The sequence below is a fragment of the Apteryx mantelli genome, chromosome 16 (assembly GCF_036417845.1).
Source record: "Apteryx mantelli isolate bAptMan1 chromosome 16, bAptMan1.hap1, whole genome shotgun sequence".
Taxonomy (NCBI): domain Eukaryota; kingdom Metazoa; phylum Chordata; class Aves; order Apterygiformes; family Apterygidae; genus Apteryx; species Apteryx mantelli.
The window spans coordinates 2,286,454-2,306,003 of record NC_089993.1 but is presented as its reverse complement, the minus strand read 5'-3'; the positions used below and the strand labels follow the sequence as shown (position 1 = coordinate 2,306,003).

The following is a 19,550-nucleotide window of genomic DNA, read 5'->3' as shown; positions in this document are numbered from 1 at the left end:
TTTCAGTGTAGGTTGACATGTGCAGTTAAAATGTAATTATGAACCTGGACACAAATCCAGAAAAATAAATCGCATGTGGAGTACGGTGACTCCTCTGTTCAAATTGAGCGTGTGCCCCCCTTCCTCACAGAGCTGCCACACCTGGACAGAGACCTAGGAGGGAAGAGAATTTCTGTAGGCCCTTCTAAGTAGAAGATGGCCATCTGAAGGAATTTTCCAGTTTTACTTCCATGTTGTCTTAGCTATGATCTCTGGAGCAATGTTCTAGGACAGGGTCTTTTGGGAGTTTCGGCAGGAAGATGTTTCAGTCAAATGTCCTTTTCTTACTCTGACACTCTGTGATGTCCCCTAGGCTACATTCACCTGATGTCTCCATTCATTGAGATGATCCTCTGGTATGTTGGTCTGTCGGCTTGTCTGGGCCTGACTGTGGCCCTTTGCATCCTCTCTGACATCATTGCTCTTCTGACCTTTCACATCTACTGCTTCTATGTCTATGGAGCCAGGTGAGTTGATCTCTCTTGTTTGTGTCTTAGGTACGTTTGGAGAGAAGGGCTAATGCATGCGCACAGGGCATGTCTTTAATTTGTGGAGTACTGCAGCCAACAGCTTTCTGCTGTGGCAGATGTTTACTGCTGATGCTGTCAAAGCCTCATGCTAAACCAGATGGACCCTCCTCATACAGAAGCACTAGCTAAAAGCAGGTATCTGGGATACCTGGGCCACAGTGGCTTGATTCCTCACCAAAGAAGCCACAAAACCTAAACCTTCATATATCAGATCTCTGGGATATTCATTCATCTTATCCCAGACCCAGATACCATACTGGGTACATTTGTTCCTGGTGTAGCTCTTTTGAATTCACAGTTTAAGCTGAAAATTAATTTATTGCATTCTTTTACGCGTGTAGAAGTGATGGCCACAGCAGTACAAGCAGCCTATCTTTCAGTTCTCTTGCATTTAGTATTTACTTATTGTGGTAGTGACCTGGAAGAAATAAAACTACATAGGAGGTGGAGTGCAATAAAGCAGTTCATGCCAACCCTTTGATTCCCTCTTTTTAGCTGTACCCTATCCAGTAGTTTTGAGGGAAATTGTAGGAGAGGAGGAGGAAATGGGAACCCTTGTACTGGAGAAACCCAGTCCCTGACTGTGCCCTGCTTTAGAGGTTCTGTCTGCATCATGGAGGCCAGCTGGCAGGTTTGGGGTTGCAGCATGGCTGTGACACCATCCCTGCATCATTGTCCAGACCTACTGAAGGGCCTCATGGCCTGGGAGCCAGGGAGAAGCTCTGAGGGAGGGGTGTGAGGGGCTTTGGGGCACATCCTGGGTTTACTGGGCACATTGGGGTTACTGTGCAAAGGGTGCCAGCCAACATGACTCCATTGACACGCATGGCCACTGGGCATCACACAGGGCACTGGAGAATATCTGCTCCTTCCAAGGAGACGAGAGACAAGGTAATAAATAAGGGAGCCTTTGGCCTAAAAAGTACAGAATTAGCATCATTCCTTCACAGGATGAGAGTAGAGGGCTGTACATTGCAAACAATAGAAGAAATAGTAGAACTTTAGTAATAGGTAGTGTGGGGAATAGTTAGAAATACTGAGATATGATTTCTGAATCAACTCTGTTGTGAGCATAGGGCTTACTCCTGAGATCAGTAATGTCTATGTGGAGTCTCTTCCCAGCACCTCTATTTAGTGGAATTTCTTTCTTAGGCTATGAGGACTGGATACGAGGCTTTGGTCCCTCGTAACTGTGTAGTGAGTGGAAATAGGAAAAGCATTTTCCCTGCTGATTGCTTTTCCTGTATGAGCCACAGGGAGCCAGTCTGCTAGCCTCAGCTGTCTGCTGCAGCTCTTTATCTTGAAGCTGGCAGCAAACTGCCCCTGCTGTGCCTGGTGTCTCCCATGGAGAGTCAGGAAGGGATGCCAGTCACCCACGTCCACAAAATCACCACAACACCTTGTGTTTGTGCAGGTGGCAGGAGAATTTGCTGGTTCAGGTGGTGGTGAAGTCTAAGATCCTCTTCTGAAACTAACCACACAGTGAAATGAAAGTGGGCATGTGTGTGCAGGTAGCCAGTAAAGGTGGGGCAGGTGCTAAATCAGAGACACATGCTTGATACTATGTCATGGTGCATGGGGGAGCAGGCAGGTGCAGCCCTAGTCTGAGCCACGAGGCAGGTGTGTAGCAGCAACCTGAAGGAGTTGTCCTGGGCACCCTCTTACCTAGAGATTAGTGCACTGAGCTGTGCCTGCCAGCTCTTTGGGGGCACCCTGCCAATTCCTTGAAGCAGTTAGTGTTCCTCAAACCAGATTACTCTCTTGGATAAGACTCCTTGCCACTGCTTTCACAGTGCTGTCTTGAAGTTTGAGCAGCTGATGCACTTTAACTAGGCTAGTTAACCAGTCTGCCTTTAGTAGGTCATACTTTCTCAAACTCTGTTCTCCCCCACAGATTAGCTGTGTCCCCCTTTTTTACATCCATTTATGTTGGAGACTGCTGCCCAGGGTTCTTTGTGCCTCGTCTCCGTTCCAGGGGCTCTTTCCTGCTCTATCAAGTTATTCTGGAGGTGTCTCTATTTCCCACCTCTTATTACCCCAAGCTTCTCCCACTGTTGCCATTTTTCTGGGAGGCATGTAGCTTCAAGTGTCGTAGTACCAACTTGCTAAAGCCTAATGATGAAAGGACGTCATAGGAGTGCCACCATCCATTTGGTTGATCTCTTCCCACTTTTACAGATGTTTGAAACTGTGGTTTACTAGAACAGTTGCCAGGGACTCCTGTCCTTTCCTATTTACTCCTTTGCCTCTCTGTGCTGTGTAGGCAAAATTGAATTGCATTGACTCAAATGAAAGGGGCAAAGCTTTGGCTGCTGCTGCCATGGAAAGGGTGTGAAGTGAGGGGAATGGGACAGATATAAACTGGAGAGATGAAGGTGGGCTCTGGGGAGTAAGCTTGCTGCTTGTTTTGCTACAGTGAAGGTGGTGGCAGGAGACTGGTGATTGCTCCTGCTCACAGGGTCCTCCCTCCAGCAGAATTTGCTCTTCCCCATACACCAACTCCATCATCAGCAGTAGCAGAAATCCTACAATCAAGAGATTTGTCATAGCCAGGGGGCATGGACATGACTATTGCCCTCCACTGATCCCTAGCTTTCAGCAGTAGCCTGCTTTGCCCATGCCAAGGGACAGCCCATATACAGATGACTGAGCAGTTAGTATTTTATCTGCATCATTCCTGTGTTGATTTCTTTTGCCTCCCTGAGTTCTGTGGCATCAGTAAGTCAGTGGGTGCATGAGTGTGATGATGTCAGCTGCTTTGTGTTGAAGCTCAGGAGCTCACAGCTCTAATTCACAGCGTCCTCTCTTTGCTCAGGCTCTACTGCCTGAAAATTTATGGCCTGTCGTCTCTTTGGCGCTTGTTCCGTGGGAAGAAGTGGAACGTCCTCAGACAGCGGGTAGATTCCTGCTCCTATGACTTGGACCAGGTAATGCTACAATGCTGGGGACATGCTGCAGGATACTGCCTGCAGGCAACATGACCCTATTCTGCTTTGTTTAATATTGAGACACAAATCACAGGAGACTTTGTAGTGCCCCCAAAAAGTGCACGTCTTCACACTTTGCATCCTTGGCTCTTCAAATGAATCCTTGGAAACTGCTGCCTTACAGCACCCCATCACTTCTCTGCCTGTTCAGGGGACCTAATTCTTGGAGGTGCTGAGCACCTGCAGGGCACCCTTGTGAACTTCAGCGGATGCTGCAGATGCTCACAACCTCTCGGAGCACGGCTGGGGGAGTGATTATGGGGGAGGGAGGCAATTTAAGAAGTGGTGATCAGGAGTGTTTCCATAGTAACAGACTTCCTATAGTTTCTATTAAAAGGCCCTGTTTAATTCGTGTTGCTTTGGAGCCTGGCCCACACGTTTTCACTGGAACAACAAATGCAGTTTTTTTGTGAAACAGTGTAACCTCTTTTTAAATTCTGAAATTCCACAGGAAAGCTCAGCAGAGCCTGTCTGTTCGATGCCTGCTCTTGCAAACATGACTAAAATGTCTCAGGGTAAAAAATCATGATAATAATATTTGTTTTAATCTTTGCCTGTTATTTTACAGCTCTGGATGGTTTTTGCTGGGAATTGTAGATGCCATGATAAATACATGGAGAGGCTGGCTCCTCTCTCTGCAGCCGCCTTTGCAATCTCTCTTGCAGTGCTGTTTGGCAACTTCCAGGGCCAGTGTCTCTCTCTCAGTTGCAACATACACTCTTAAGCCTCTTGCATCACAGTGGAAGAGCTATTTTTCTTTTTCTGTAGTGATGGAAAAGTAAGAGCCTCTGTATCAGGAAGACCATTTATGTCAGTCTTCTGTCCCTATGTACTTTGAGAATAATTAGTTTGTCACTTCAAGCTTCATCCTGCTGGTAATGGAGGCCAGTGGGAGTTTTGTTATTGGCCTGGGTGGGAAGAGACATTCAAAGCAGACCTTAAAAGACTTATTGAGATGCTAAGCAACAGTAGTGGAGTGATGGAGGAGGGGAGAAACAACTGTTATAAAGAGAAGTGAGCCAAGGATGGGTTATGATCTGCTTCTGCTTACACACTTAAAGCTAGGATGTTGATCTGCCTCTGGGACAGGACTGTCTGGGTATTTTCTTTCATAATATACCATGGTCATGTTCTCTTTCTCAAGAAATGGCAGTGCCTTGTGTTCTTATATCTTCTCTGTTCTGGAAGTTGTGACTGAAAATTGAAGAGTGAGATCCTCATCTGTCACAAGTCTGCATTTCTCCATTGATTCCAGTTGAAATTAGCTCGAGTTTGGCCAACTGGGCTGGCCCAAAATAAAAACAATTTGTTCTGTGGGCAGCGGAGCTAATGACACCTGATTTCCTATGGATTTTTCTCCTTTATCCCCTAAATATTGCTCCCCTTTGCCCCAGTAACCCCAGCTTCTTTCTATCTCCCTCTGGCCCTCTTTCCGGTGATGCCCCCACTGAGCAAGAGGCAGAAGTTCAGTGCCTGCTCTGGAGCTGCAGACACGCTGACTGGCCAGCCAGCTGCTGCCAGTGGGAATGTTTACTAACCAACTTCTGTCAGCTTTTCCCTAAAAGGAGACACTAATTTGGGTCTCTTGCCTTTCCCCAACTGCCAGTTCTGGTAAAACAAGGAGGAAAAAAAGCACTTCTCAAATTTCTGCAGAATTACCTACTAAATTTCTACTTCTTTCTACCCTTCCATCTTTTTCAGGTAAAAACTGGCCAATGGTTTTAAAACTCATGGGGGGTAGGGAATAGACAGATATGTCTCATCACTTCCTATTCTTTTATTTCTATTTTGTTTTCTTTTGCCATTGCTCTGCTAATGATTGTTTGTGTTTCTTTTTCCCCTAGTTATTTATTGGCACTTTGCTATTTACAATCCTGCTGTTCCTTCTGCCTACAACTGCACTGTATTATTTGGTGTTTACCCTGGTAAGATTTAACCCTTAAAGCCAGTCACATATGGTCTTCTGAGATATTAAAAAAGGGATTCCTAGTCATTTACTGTCATCCACAAAGAAAATATAGTATTTGTCTGAGTGTCCCAAGAAGGGCTGTCACACAGCTTACATAGATCAAGTAAATGGAATTCAGGATACATGGTTGTGTTTCTCCAAAGGGAATTTCCAGCAAATCAAAGTCAGCAAGACAAGCTGTTCCACTGTCTTTCACTTAAAAGTCATTTTTAATCTTTCCCTCCCACATCTGACATAATGGCCCCTGTAGTTTGATCCAGAACTTTTCCTTCTGAAAATTAACCTACTGTGTTAAATGTTCTCAGCCAGGCTTTGCTAAGAGGGTCGGACTTTTTCTTTTTCTTTTCTACCTCCAATGTGGCCAGTCTGATTTGAGGCCTGAAGCAAAATTTTCCACAGGCAGTAGCCTCCACATAATTTCAACATCTCTTTTGAACCATCTCTTTTCAGATGAGTTTGACAGCAAAAACAAATGCATTCCAACAAAAGGAGGTGCTTTAATCAGGGGATGCAAAACATGAAGCAGGAAGCCCATTTCTTGCTCCTTTGCTCTTGCTTAAATGCTCTATATGGGTTTTCTTCAGCCAGAAATAAGGTGCTTCATTGTTGGAAAGAGAGTAATTTATATTTACCAGTACAGTGATAGAATTTACTAGAAATGGAAGCCTAAATTCCCCCTTTTAGACTGTGACCGATGAAAGTAGAATAGCTGTTGTGTTTTTAGAGGTCATAGCCTCTAAAACAATAGGTACTTCATTACTGTTATAACCTTAGGCTAAGATTGTCAAGGAACCTCATGCAGTGGCTGGATGCCCAGCACTTCTAGACATCAAACCCACTTTGGGAGGCTTTACATTAGCACACAAAAATGTCAGATTGCAGATCAACTTGTGAAGTTGCAAATGTTGGTCCTCCTATTTCTCTGAGACTTGCCTATTAAACTGTTTCTCTGTAGCTCCGTTTGCTGGTGGTGGTTGTGCAAGGCTTGATACACTTGCTAGTCGACCTGATTGACTCTCTGCCTCTTTATTCGATCATCCTTCGGCTCTGCAGATCCTACAGACTTGCAGGTAAGTCCTTCAGGACTGCTCAGGCAGAAATTCAGGGATTTTGCATTATGCGTTTCATGTTGATTCCTTGAACTGATGCAGGAGTAGCTTGTGAATAAAAAGATGCAGGAGGCCAGACAAGGACTGAGGTCCCAAGTGCATAAGTCCAGTCCTGCAGTTGTCCATACTGTCAACTGGTCACCCCGAGGAGCAAGATAAGGATGTCAATGGAAGAAATTTGATGCTGAAGCAGAATCAGAAGCACCTTTACAAAGCCAGTGGTAACTAAAAGTGACACCCAAACAAGCACCTTTTTAATAAGTTCAGGTTTTTATTCCAGTTCTAGTGTACTAGGTCCGGTAAAACTTCTGAGAGTTAAACAAGCTGTTAAACTTGGGATTTGGGGCTGTGAAGAAATTTACAAAAATACTTGGCAGATCAGTACTTTCAAAAGGCTGTATCTGCAGTGGATATAAATCAGTGCAACTCCTTCAGTCTTTTGCTGACTTGACTAATTAAAGACCTGAGCTAAGGTGTTCAGTTTAATTTCAGAGCTCTGGGTAAGTTTCATATAATCATTCACTTTTTGAGATCAACCTATCACCATTTTGAAACTACTCATTTTTGTTCCACTTCTAATAACCTGATTAGGAGCAGAGTAGAAGGTCATTTTGAAATGGGTTGAACTGAAAACAGCTATGTTTAACCCAGTTAAAATCAAGCAGATCTAAATCATCATCTCCCATCCATTTAAAGAGCATGCAGTAGGAAACTTTAAATGTGAGAAAGAGCTTGGTCATCGCCAAACCAAGGCCAGTCGTCAAATACAAAGGAAGCCCAAGACAACTGATAACGGCCTTGTCTTTTGGAGCAGTGCCAAACTTGATTTTGGGAAGGTAGAGCTGAGCAGTGTTACCAAGTCTGTTGCTTTTCCATGTGTGCCTTCAGCAGGTTCCTATGAACTTCCTTGTAGAAACTTCTTAACAAGTCAGGGCTGTCTTTGGAGAACAGGAAATGCTTCTGAAGAAAACTGACACAGCAAACAGCAGGTCAAAGGACAGAAGGAAATTTTGTTGCCATTGAGAGATATAAAGTCATTTATTCCAGTCAGTCTTGGGTTACTTCTCGGTTTTGTTCAGCTGGCCACCCTCTGCAGGATAGAAAGCTTCAGTGTAAGCAGAGAGTTGTCTGCTCAGTTGAGTTTGTTACCTGACTTGCTTTCTTTTTTGACTATTTGTTTGCTCCCCTTGAACATTTAAAAAGAGAACACCACAATATTATGCCTGATAAATGAAGAGGCATCTTTGAAAATTTCTCTGGCCTGTGTTCCTGGCACAGAATAAAAACATTTTATTGGAGTGGTAACAGAAGGAGCAGTTGAATCAAAAATTCAAAGGACTTTTGAGAGTACACTTCACCTAATGTCCCTACTGCTTAGTTTTTGCCTCCATTTTCTGCTTCAGAACTTGGATAAAACATCTTTTGGCATATGTTTTACAAGTATCATCAGGATGGTTCTACCAACATGGATGGATGGCTTTTCCTGTCAGCAAGGTTTGAGTGCAGTGTTTAAGTTCAGCTCAGTTCAGTCCTGGCATCTGGCCTCCAGCTTCTTTGGCTCAGCTTCTGAATTGACAAAACAATTATTATTGATGAAGCCTGGGCCAGGATAGGTGTGTAATGATCCATCCAAATGCCAGAAATACATATTTTTTTTCCACACATCTGAAGTGAAATACTTTGGACTTTAAAAAGCCTTTTGAAAATGCATCAAAGCTGATGTTCTCTATGCAAGAATTCTGTCTGCCCAGCATTAGCTAAAGGGCTGCCACCTTGGTCGGGATGGGTACACTGTGATCTTGATTTAAAGTGCTAAGACCTAGCAGTGAGGTTCAGGAGCCTGGGATTCTGCCTTCACCTAAGCTACTGATGTGCTGTATGATCTTGAACAAGTCAGTTCATTTCTCTGTACTTCTCTTTCCTTCTTACCCAATACCTATTCACCTTACAAACTTTGGGACAAGGTTTGCCATTCTCAATGCATGGTTCTGTAGGTCCTGTCATGTTGGTGCCTCTGTGGTTAGTGGAAAACAAATAAGCGGTGAGCTTTCTTTAAAGCACTGTCATGTGAAACAAAGCAAATGGGTTCATGTACTGACTTTTTTTGTGCCATTGATGATAATTGTGTACATAAAATACAGAACCCTAGACTCTAGAGTTGGATGGTAATTACAGAAGTTAATTTAGGGTTCTTCTCTCCTGGAATGATCTGGAATAGACTGAGCGTTCTTGCTTTTTCTGTGAAGTGAATTGCTCAAAAGGTTCTAAACATTATAGTAATCTGTAGGTCATTCCAAAATAAATTCATTTGTAAACACTCTGTGCATATTTTTTCTTAAAAGTTTAAGACTCCTGAACAATTAAATAGTCTAATTAAGAGACTTAGCTTGCAGCTGTAGAAGGGAGTGTGCAGCCATGACCTACAGAATACAGCACCTGCTGGTCTAAAAGGCTGTTCCGCAAATAGGGTTCCAGAGTACTAGACCATGTACTTAAACTCCAGTGCTCACTTGTTCGTGTCCACCTCTGACAAATCGCCTTCCTGAAGAGAAGTTCCTGGAATGACTCAGACATTACCTCTTAGCCAAAACTCAAAGAGTCACTCTGAGCAATTGTTCCCTTCCAGCGCATTTGTTTGTCAAGACCCAGAAGATTTTAACATCTTTTTGAAGCTATTGGGGAAGCCCATGTTTCAATATAACCCAGCAAAAGGCAGATCATTCCTTCCTGTACTGCACAGAAAAGGCCTTATGATTTTGGGAGATGTAGTTTAAATTAGAGCTCTCTGCCTGACAAGAGAGTTCCCTCCCAGAAGAAAGAATAAACTGTAGAATTAGAATTAATTCAAACCTTAAGGAAAAAGAGAAGATGGGTTTTTTTTGTTTTTTTGTTTTTAATGTGTAAAAGACACATAGATACTATATCAGTGGGGCCAACACAGATGAATATTTTATTTCTGTTTGTACTTCTGAGTCATTGTTTGATCTGTGGCAGATCATTTCTCTTGCCTTATCTTCTCACCTATAGAAAGGAATAATAGAGCACGCTTGGTTGTTACAAATATGCTGAGGATGGATTTATTTCTGTGAAGTGATTTGAGATCTTTTTTCTTTTTTTTTTTAAGGCTCTTTAGTCCTAATTGTAATCTTTCTTTGAAACATTACATTAAACATTCATGTGCAGTATGTCAGCCTTGGAATCCAATATCTTTCCTATTTATCTTTAAAGTATTGGGAATATGGCAAGTCCAAGAGGGAATATAAAAGTGACAGGTTTGATAGAGTGAGTAGTGTGTTAAAAACATACAAATGCTAGGATTAATAGGCAGTGATTGCTCTGAAATGTTTTTAAAGCCTCTGGGCCAGCCACTTTCCTCTTTAGTCTGAAAGGGAGAAAGATTTGCACATGTGCAGTATCCGCATGAGCACAAATTAAAGGAGAGTCCTCTGTCTCTTATTAACATGGAGTTCCCATTCTGTTTGAGGTTTGGGAACAGACAAAGATTATTGCAGTCCCTCTGTCATGATCAGTTCTTTCTTTTTGATTTCTAGGCTTTGTGCATTCTTTAGGACTGCATTTTCAACCTGGAAGTCGAGGGCTACTTCTAATGAAGCTGAGAAAAATGCATCTATTGCCATTAAGTTTAAAATTATTATAGAGAGAATCTGTGCTTCCTGTTGAAACTTTTTAGGGGTTCACAAATCCAAGAAGGTTAAAACCCCCATCTCTAGAAAAGTGGCTCTCAGCCAACGGAGCTGAACAGCAAATAACAGGTGCTTTTCTCCAGCATAAATTTGGGTTCCTTGTTCTGTTTATTTTCAGCTGGTGTGAAGTTCAGAGTTCTTGAACAGAAGCATGGAAAACCTCTTCGACTCCTTATGCAGGTAAGCCAGTTTTGTGCCCTCATTTACATTTTCTGCTATAGGCTTCCCCTTGGATTATCCCTAATAACCTTTTTTCTTCAATAGGAGTTCTGAAACTGGTCCCATGACTTGGTATCGTTTTATGAAGGCCCCACTTAAAAAATTTCAACAGTGCAGTGCTGAAACAAGAGAAATATGCTTCACATTGCAATGACTGCTGCTTTCTGTACCTTTTAATACTCTGCTTGACTCCTCAGCTTAGAGAAAATGCAGTATGAAAAGAAATGTGTATAGATACAAGAAACATGAAGCTCTCTTGCTTCTGTAATTAAAACTTAATGTCATTGTCACCTCACTTCCTGGCTATATGGAGCTGCGCCTTAATAATTGCTGAACACTGAGAGAAGCAAAAGAAGGCAACTAAACCATCCTTAATGAAAGATAGTTATGGACTAATAAAAGATATTCCCTTTCAGATGTGTTGAAAAGCTTTAGCTGTTTCATGATGCAGTCAGGATGAGAGTGTGGATGAGAGAAGAGAGGAAGGGGCCTCCTCATATATTCTCCTAAGTTGCTCTGGCAAGGTATATAGCAAAAGGTTACCTGTGCTTTTGTAATCTTGCATTTCCATGCTCTGTTGCCAGAGATAATAAAGGGAAATTTTTCTGAAAAGAAATGATCTGATAGTAGCAGTGAAGTTCTCATCACCCTTTCAGAAGTGATCGTAAAACTTCCATTTCCTGACTTTGCAGCAGTCCTGCCATCTCAAACAGTTGCTTTTCTTGCTCTTTGCATCCTAGGAGGACAGTCTGTGAGTCAATATATAGAGTTGTATAAAGAATATTTGGACACTGGAAGAATGTCTGGGAAGGAATTAACCACAGTTTCCCAATTCTCTTGCTTTTTTCATCCCGTGTCCAGCCCCATTTCAGCAGAGGTTAGATAGGCATGGAACTGGCACATCAGCTAGCAGCAATTTCAAAAGAAATCCCATCAGCAGATGTCCTGTAGAGCAAAACTGTAGCATGCCCTAAGCATGCTGTTTTCCTACTTTTCCTGTGCTTAGGTAGGGTTGTGGTGTAAGAACCAAAGTCTGTCATTCCCTGTGCCCAGAAGACTCCATAAAAAGGAAGCTGTGGGCACCAATGGTGAGGAACAGAAGCAGTTAAGTGGAGCAGAGAATTTGGCATTAGTGTGTTTGTGAGACAAGGTGGGTAGTTTCTCCAAAGGAAAAGGATCAGGATTTAGATGGAGAGCAGAGGCAGTGAATCATATTAATATGATCGATATTCCTTGGACCACTGCAGAAAGGTCTTTATGATACCTAGAATATAGCATGAGTCATCAGCTCAAGAGGTGGAAGTGCTTTAGTAGGTGTCTCTTTTGGCCTTCTACTCAAATAATAATGAACAGAGAGTCGGTAAAGGCACTCTTTTCCTAGTGGAAATGAAATACAGGCTTGTGTCAGAACTCCTGCTGAGTATACCACTTTCTGACAGGTCTTTCCATAGGAAAATCTAAAACGCCTACTTTTTAGTAACATGCTAGAATTTTTATGGTACATGGTGATAGTTTTTTTCTAAAAATTTCACAGTGGCTTTGCCTCTTGTCCCCTCCCCATACGTTAGCCCTTTGGAGCCATACCTGAGGGAAGCAAGGTTGTGTATTAGTGTGACCATGCCTAAAATAATTTAAGCTATAGGTGACTGAAATATTCACATCTGTCTTTTCAAGCACTGGTAACTGATTAGGAATCAACTATACTGATTTTGAGCATCCATATTCAGCTTTTGGTCAGCCAAGTGATTATTTTTATTATTTAGGGTCAGCCAAGTGATTATTTTTATTATTTAGATAGTGTCATTGCAAACCAAAGTCCAGACACAGGCAGATGGAGGATGGGGGATGATATTTCCATCCAAATGCTGCTTAAATTTTTCCAGGAAGTCTTACATAGTTAGTATTTTCATAAGGGTTTAAAATCATTTATTTTGGTACACAAGCAGAAATATTTCTGGCGGTGCGGGTCAGCTGCCTGGTAGCCTAGCAAGAGGACATGCTGCATTTGATTCATCTGCATACCTTCTTCTAGAAATGTCATCTCTCACAGCAGCTGCTTTGAAAAGGGTTAAGCAACAGAGGAAGGGAAAAGGGAACAGCTCCATTATGAAACAAAGGATGTGTATATTATATCAGGGTATATTATAGCTTTGAACTACTGAAATTGCATAAAAGGAACTCAGATTGCCACTTCCCCAATAAAACGGTTGGTTTGGGTTTGCTTGTTTCTTTCCTTTTATTATAGAAGAGGTAGAAATGTATATTGTGCTAGATTTAAAATCACCTCTTGTTATTTCTAAGTATGCAAATGATACCCCTCAGCACCATCACTCTGCATGGGGATAGATTTCAACCAGAAATATTGGGTCCAAATATCATCCAAATCATCCAACCCACATAGCAAATAGTCAAAGGAATATACGCTGCGTATCTCCATTGTATAGCAGCAGTTCCTGTCCCCGCTGAATAAACTTGTTTTCACCACAGACCTACTGGTCTTCACAGAGCTGAGGAAATAGGCAGAAACAGTTACTCAAGTTTTACTGCTGGGGTTTTTGAAGCAGGGGGTGGTTGGCAAACTGTTTATGACCACAATGGGATGAGATTGGTTATATTCAGAAATAATGTCCAGTAAATGCTGTGGTTAATTCTTGACCTTTAAATTGTAGAGTGCATTTGAAATATGAGCTGCATTAGTTTGGATTAGACATGGTGGTACAAGCTCGGCTCTTAGTTTTCTGGTACGAATGTTCATTTTGATTACATTCAAAACTATTTTCCTGTGAATCTGTCTGGGACTCACTTAATATCTGCCAGTGAGTCACTGTCCCACAGCCAGGCCATGCTGGATCTGGTTGTTCTTTGGCTTCCCTCAGCCTGCGTGAGCTGCTGCCCTGGCTTTTTCCTTAACTTCTTAGGGATGCTGCTGGGCACAAGCATTTTCTCCTTCTGTTTAACAATGCTGTGCCTTGAAACTAATTCAGCAAAGGTCTCCAGGACCACTTTTAATGCCCTATTTGCTTAATCACCCTTTCCCAAAGCTTGATCTTTTTAGGCACTCTGCAGTCATCCTTCCCTTCTCCATGAACACCAGATAGCTGAAGCAAACTGGTAGTATAAGCAAACTCCCAGAAAACCAGCCACTCTTCAGGGAACAAAATATTCAGCTTTTGACAAAGTAATGACTGTCCGTATGTTTTTTGCTGCCTTTCTTTCCTTTTTGTACTTGGATTTTCTTCTGTGAATTATGAAGTCTTTCTTCTATGCAGCTGCTTGGTTGGTTCCAACACAGCTGGAGCCTTTTGCTACAAGAGTATGACCTTCCATTTCTTTCCACTGTCCAAGCTTTCTCTAGCTCTGTTAAGTCCCCTCACCTTGACATCTGTCGAGTTATTTTCTGAGACCCACCAATTCTATGTAGTCTGTTCACTCTTCTGGGGACAGTCTGTTGCTGCAGATCCTTTTCATGCATCCAAATTTGGCCAAATTTTGTATCCCCTGGACTTCAGCCATCTCTCTGCCCTGAAGTGCTCCACTGGAATGAGAACTGCCAAGTTCTAATGTGCTTCTGTTACCACTTGTCCAGCTAACATGTCTTCTGACTTCCCCATCTACCAAAAGAACAATACAACAACTTTGTGACCATAACTAGAGGCCACGAGCTGTGCGTAAGCAGAGACTCCAGACATGGTCATTCATGGGATGGTGATTGAAATCAAATTGAAAAATATGAACCCAGCCAAGGAGACTTAATTTAAAATGGTAATGAACAGCTCTGCATGGTAAACTGTGGTATGCATCCCGATCTGCTAGAACTTGATCACAAGTATTGAATAAGTGATGTCAGGTTAAGCTTAAAGGATAGTTGTGGGCTGAGAGCTCAGCACCTTAAAGGAGTAGGCCAGTGAAAAAGACAGCTTAACTGGCACATTATAGAGGAGTTCATAAGAATCATAGTGCATTCCCAGAGGAATATGCAGCTGTTTGCAGTAGGTGGCCCCCATCTCCCTAACCACTACAACTTACTAAAGCAACAAGGTGACAGTTCGACAACCTTTTATAACAAGTATCACTCTCAAATCCTGCTGGTGCTTGCCTCTGCTTCTCTCCTTGAAAAAGAGTCTAATAACACTCCTTGCCAAGCGCAATTTGTTAATGTTTCAGGATGTTATAGAAGGCTAAACAGCTTTAAATAGCTAGAGAGAGACTTTAACACTTTGTAAGCAGCAGTATTGCAGGGTTGTTCTAACAGAGGCTGATGCTATGCAAAAGTTGCACTTGCCCTCCTCATCTGTCTGTGCTTCTTACTACAACGTATTTTCATTGCTGCTATCCCTCTTCCTTCTCCTCATAGATCAACCCTCTATCATATGGCAGTGTGGTACAGACATACAGGCTGCCAACCTACAGCTGTTACCCCAAGGATTCCTGGACATCGCTCTGCAAGAAGCTGTTCTTTGGAGAGCTGATCTACCCTTGGAAGCACAAAGGAGAGAAGCAAGACTAAAGAAAGCAAAGGAACCAAGTTTGAAAGACTTGGCCAGAATCTTGAATCGTAATGCTTGGAGCCAGCAGCTGCTGGATCCCTTTAATTAGATTTTGGTAACATGTGGGAGGGGCTGAATTTTTAAAGGCAAGTATTTTTAAACATTCTTCTTCAACTTTCTCCCTCCCCTACAGTGTGTTTGAAATGATTTGGTTTCCAGGCTGTTTCCTGTTCATGCAGTGATATTCTACCCTAGATTACAAACTGTCTGCCTGGTGGCATCAGCGGGTAATGATCATTTTTAAAGCAAAAAGTTAGGCCCATCAGTGCCTCATGGAACCAGCATTTAGTGTAATCAAGGAAGTAGCTCCTGTATATCTTGGTAATTTATATCTTTCCATGTAAGTTCCCAGGACCATATTAAAACAGCCCTTGGGGCCGTTCAAAGCCACAATGTTGAGGTGCGTTACACCTCTGGGTATTTTGGATCTTTTATGCTTCAGTATTCAATCCATCTGATCAAAACCAGCAAGGAGAACAAGCTTTCAGAGTCACACACTGAAAACAGTACAGCTGGGTTATCTGGGTTCCTAGGATATTTATTCTTTTGCCTCTGGTTGGGCTTGGATTCACCCCCTTGCAGAGCAAGGTGCTGAGCATAGAAACAACAGGGACTCGAGGTCCAGAAACACAGAATGCTGTGCATCTGAGCCTGAACGAAAGATAGAGGGTCTCATCTACATTTACAAAAGCAAATAGTGATTTGGGGAAGCTGAGCCCTAAGCTAACACCAGAACTGGAAGCGCAGAGAGCACAGCCTCAAACCCTAGACTGCTCAGGTTTGGATGGCAGCTGAGAGCTCTGTGCCCTGCCAAGGTTCAGGGCTTCTTTACTTAGTTGTGATGTAAGGCAAACACAGCTTTGTTGAATCCAGCCCCAGCTGGTATGTGTACAAGAGGACTGCAGCAGCCTTGCATTCTGTGTGGATTGACCAGCTCAGGGAAGTGTGTGCTGCACTCCCTTACTGGGTCAGCACATCCCCCTGTTTCTCAGGGCCCAGATAAGAGCCTTTCAGTGTGGTGCTTCCACTTTTGCACCTTCTGATAGTCAAGAAGGTTTTAAAATTATCTCAGATGAAGCCTTTAAAGCCACTTCTTACCCTGAAACTGCAGATACATTTCTCTTAGGAGAATTTTCTTTCTTCAGATACTACCTCCACAGTACAGCAGTGCTCGGCTTTTGTGTGTCCCATTCTAATGGCATATTCATTTTAATGTCTCTTCCTCTTTCAGGTGTGTCTTCTATTCTCTGTCTTGGGGAGTGTGCTCCTATGCACTTGTGTAATGTTCCACTGTGTATGTTGTTGATATGTAGACATTTACATACAGTCATAACCTGGAAGTATACTTTCTCCAGGTCTGCTTGCTCCTCTTGCCCTGGCTTAAACAGTGATGTAGTATCACTGCACCATGTTGCCACTTTGCACCCCCGAAGTGACTGCTTTAATTGGCAGGTGAAAAGGCATGCTGAATCCTGCCACCTCTTCCTCTGCCCCAGAGTGCTCTGTCTCTCTCCAAGGAAACCGAGCATGGAGGAGAAGCAGGGTACGTGTGTTATGTCTGCATTGCTCGGCCCTTCTCTGGAGGGCTGCCTGTGTATTCCAATGTGACTAGGTCAAGGCAAGGCAAGGAGCCACAGCTAACCTGCTGGAGCAGAAGACCATCAGTAAGATGGTGCCCTGGACTTTTGGGGTTTTAGTAGCCTTCAGTCAGCACCTCCACTGGCAGGATAACTGGAGGAGGAGTCTTCTACCCAGTTCCATGTCTCATCCATGTACTTGAGCTTAACACAGGATGGAAGGGATTATGGTCCCAGGAATGTAGGCTGCCTTAATACACCCCTGGTCATATATATTGTGTTTGTCTGTAGCTACTAACAGGCTCTCACAGTGCAGCTGCTACCTTTTCAGCTGTAACTTGATCAGAGCAAAATGAAGCTCTGTAGGCAGGTTTTTGGTCCAGACATTTCTTAGCAGGCAAATGCAGGAACTGCCAAGTTTTTGCAGTTTTCTTAAGGATGTTATGAGGAGAGGTAATATTACACAGGCACTGCTACCAAAAGAAATTTTCCTATTTCTTTGATCCGGAGAAAAAGAGGGTATCATTGAAAGAAACTAATATGGTAAAAGCCCCACCGCCACTGCAGGTTTTGAGTGGAGCATTGTCCTGTCACTAGCTGCAGACACTGGAGAGATCCATGTTCTTTAACAATCACTGCTTAAAATTTATGTACAAATACAGCATCTTCTTGTTTTGGAATATCAGTGTGCAAGTATTTCTCCCCAGTCTAGGTTTGAATAAGTCCAGGTTGCGATCCATTTAAGGGGTGAATGGTCTAAATGATGTTTCCTCTTCAGCTTAAGTCAGCCTCATGGAGAGCCATCCTTACCTGGCCACTCATCAGAGTAGATTTACAGTTTAGTTCCCTCTCATGTTTCCACTGTAGCAGCCAAATGATATTCCCCCTGTTTCCTCCCATGCCTCTGCATAGTTTGGTTTACTAACTGATGAGTGAAACTTTTTTGGAGGGGTGAGGAGAGTCTTATGAAAATAATGTTCCTACTGGCTTTTAAAAATTTATGAAACAAAACGGCTCATGATGGTCATAATCATGGCTGACCTTTAGGATCAAGTGACCTGAAAGCCCCAGAGACAGCACACATCCATTAAAACTGGAATCTGCCAAACATATTAGACATTCCAGTGTCAAATCAGTTTACTAAAGACTGGTACTGACTCGGTAAAATATCAAACTGATAAAAAGCTCCTCCATCAACCCTAGATCCTGAATCTTATGAGACAGAGTACTTTAAGTAACCCAGCTAGGAAATAAAAGCTTCTTGTGGGTGAGATTCTCCTGCTCCTGTGTCACGCAGAACTGGTGCCTGAGCTGTCTTCTCATTGTTATTCATACTCTGAGTACTTGTTGCCCATGATGGTATCTGAGCCTGTGAATTTCTTCTACTGTATATTTGCTGTGTCTTTCCCCTTCTTTTTCAGTCACTAATGTAAAATAGTCTTCCCTCACCCTTTTCTGATTCTGCACAGAGACTTTACAATTTGGCAGCCATCCTGCTCAGGAACATTTGACTTTATGTCATCTCTCTAATTAGAAGGTAGGATCAGCACCATCTTCCACAGCAATGCAGACTGTGGCCTAGCACTGGCATTTCCTCTGGGAAGAGATTGACAGTGTGGTTATTGCACTAATTTATCCTCAGATCCATATTAGCTAGCTCTCTAGTCCTTAGATGAGAAGCTGTTGAAACTTCCAGGCCTTCTCTGACTCCTACCACACACCCCATTATAGCAGGCAACACACAGTCTTTGTTGATCATCCTTCAAAGACTGTAATCTTGCAGACTTTTTTTTTAATACTGCACTTCCTTATTATTGCTTCTTCTGCCTTATGGTTGTCAGTGCTGGGACAAAATTTGATATGTCTCTTTACATAGGCATGATTTTTGTGAAGGAAAAAAGTAATTCACAGCATGTAAAAGTCCATTCTAGATAGAAATTTTGCCTTTGAGAAATACTTTCCTTTCCTAACTAGACTAGCATGTGAAGATGTTGAAAGGAAATCTCAGTAATTACACTGCTCTAAAGGCTCTGTTTATGGTTTTGGTGGTTTTCCCTGATCCTGCAGCTAGACTGTACCTTGTTCTAGGGGCACATGTGAATATATTGTCGGGCAATGCACGTATGGATTACACATATGTGCAAGAGCATTGCACATATGTGTAATCAATATGTTGACTTACACTCTGCTGCACACACTCCAGTGCTCTCAGCAGTGGTGGTACAGATGGTAATTAACAGGGAACACCTCAGTGCAGATACTTAGTTGCTGCATGTGTGCAGCTCTGCTTAAAGCCAACAGGAGTGGAGTGCATGATGACTCCCACATGGCCATCTCACTATAGTGATTTTGAAAGGAGGAGTATGCAATGCGCCAAAGACAATTCCCAAAACCTTTAGAAGTATTACACAAGTCACCATCCTCTCAGGGAGAGGACTGGAGGCTGGGGCAGGGGGCAGGGAATTAGTTCTTCTGTCTACTTTCCTGATCCGTCCTAGCAGGACAGTCATGCTGAAAGCACCTAACAGGTTGTTCCCTGAGGCTCTGTCAGATACTGTAGTGCCTGCCAGCTCCAATTGTAGATGAGGAAGATGCAGAGAACTGCCTCCTGCCCTCATCCTGCTAAAGCTGGTGAGCTCTATTAGAGACATCTATAAAGCTGTAGCAACCTCAGTGGAGCTATACAATTCCATCCTTGAAATAGGCACCCACCACAGAGAGAACATAAACATAGGTCTTATGGCTCTGTTGAAAAGCTACCACCTAGAGACCTTGCTTAGTATGGTAGTAGCTACTTCAGTTGTAGCCACACCAGGACTGATGTCTCCAATGTAAGCCAGACCATGGGATCTAAGGGACAAGGCAATCC

General features: G+C 42.9%; 1 protein-coding gene across 2 annotated transcripts in view; it reads left to right on the top strand.

Moving 5' to 3' along the window:
• Window positions 1-15,145, top strand: part of PIGQ (phosphatidylinositol glycan anchor biosynthesis class Q) — a 34,586-nt gene extending 19,441 nt beyond the window's left edge. Inside the window, exons 6-11 of one of the 2 annotated variants that reach the window (XM_067306125.1) lie at window positions 353-506; window positions 3,385-3,496; window positions 5,401-5,481; window positions 6,481-6,595; window positions 10,457-10,518; window positions 14,912-15,145. In XM_067306125.1, coding sequence (XP_067162226.1) covers window positions 353-506; window positions 3,385-3,496; window positions 5,401-5,481; window positions 6,481-6,595; window positions 10,457-10,518; window positions 14,912-15,064 — 677 coding nt within the window. In that variant the 3' untranslated portion in view covers window positions 15,065-15,145. Of the gene's footprint in view, window positions 1-352; window positions 507-3,366; window positions 3,497-5,400; window positions 5,482-6,480; window positions 6,596-10,456; window positions 10,519-14,911 lie in introns of both variants that reach the window. The other variant, XM_067306124.1, reaches the window with a different exon arrangement.
• Window positions 15,146-19,550: the final 4,405 nt, after the last annotated feature.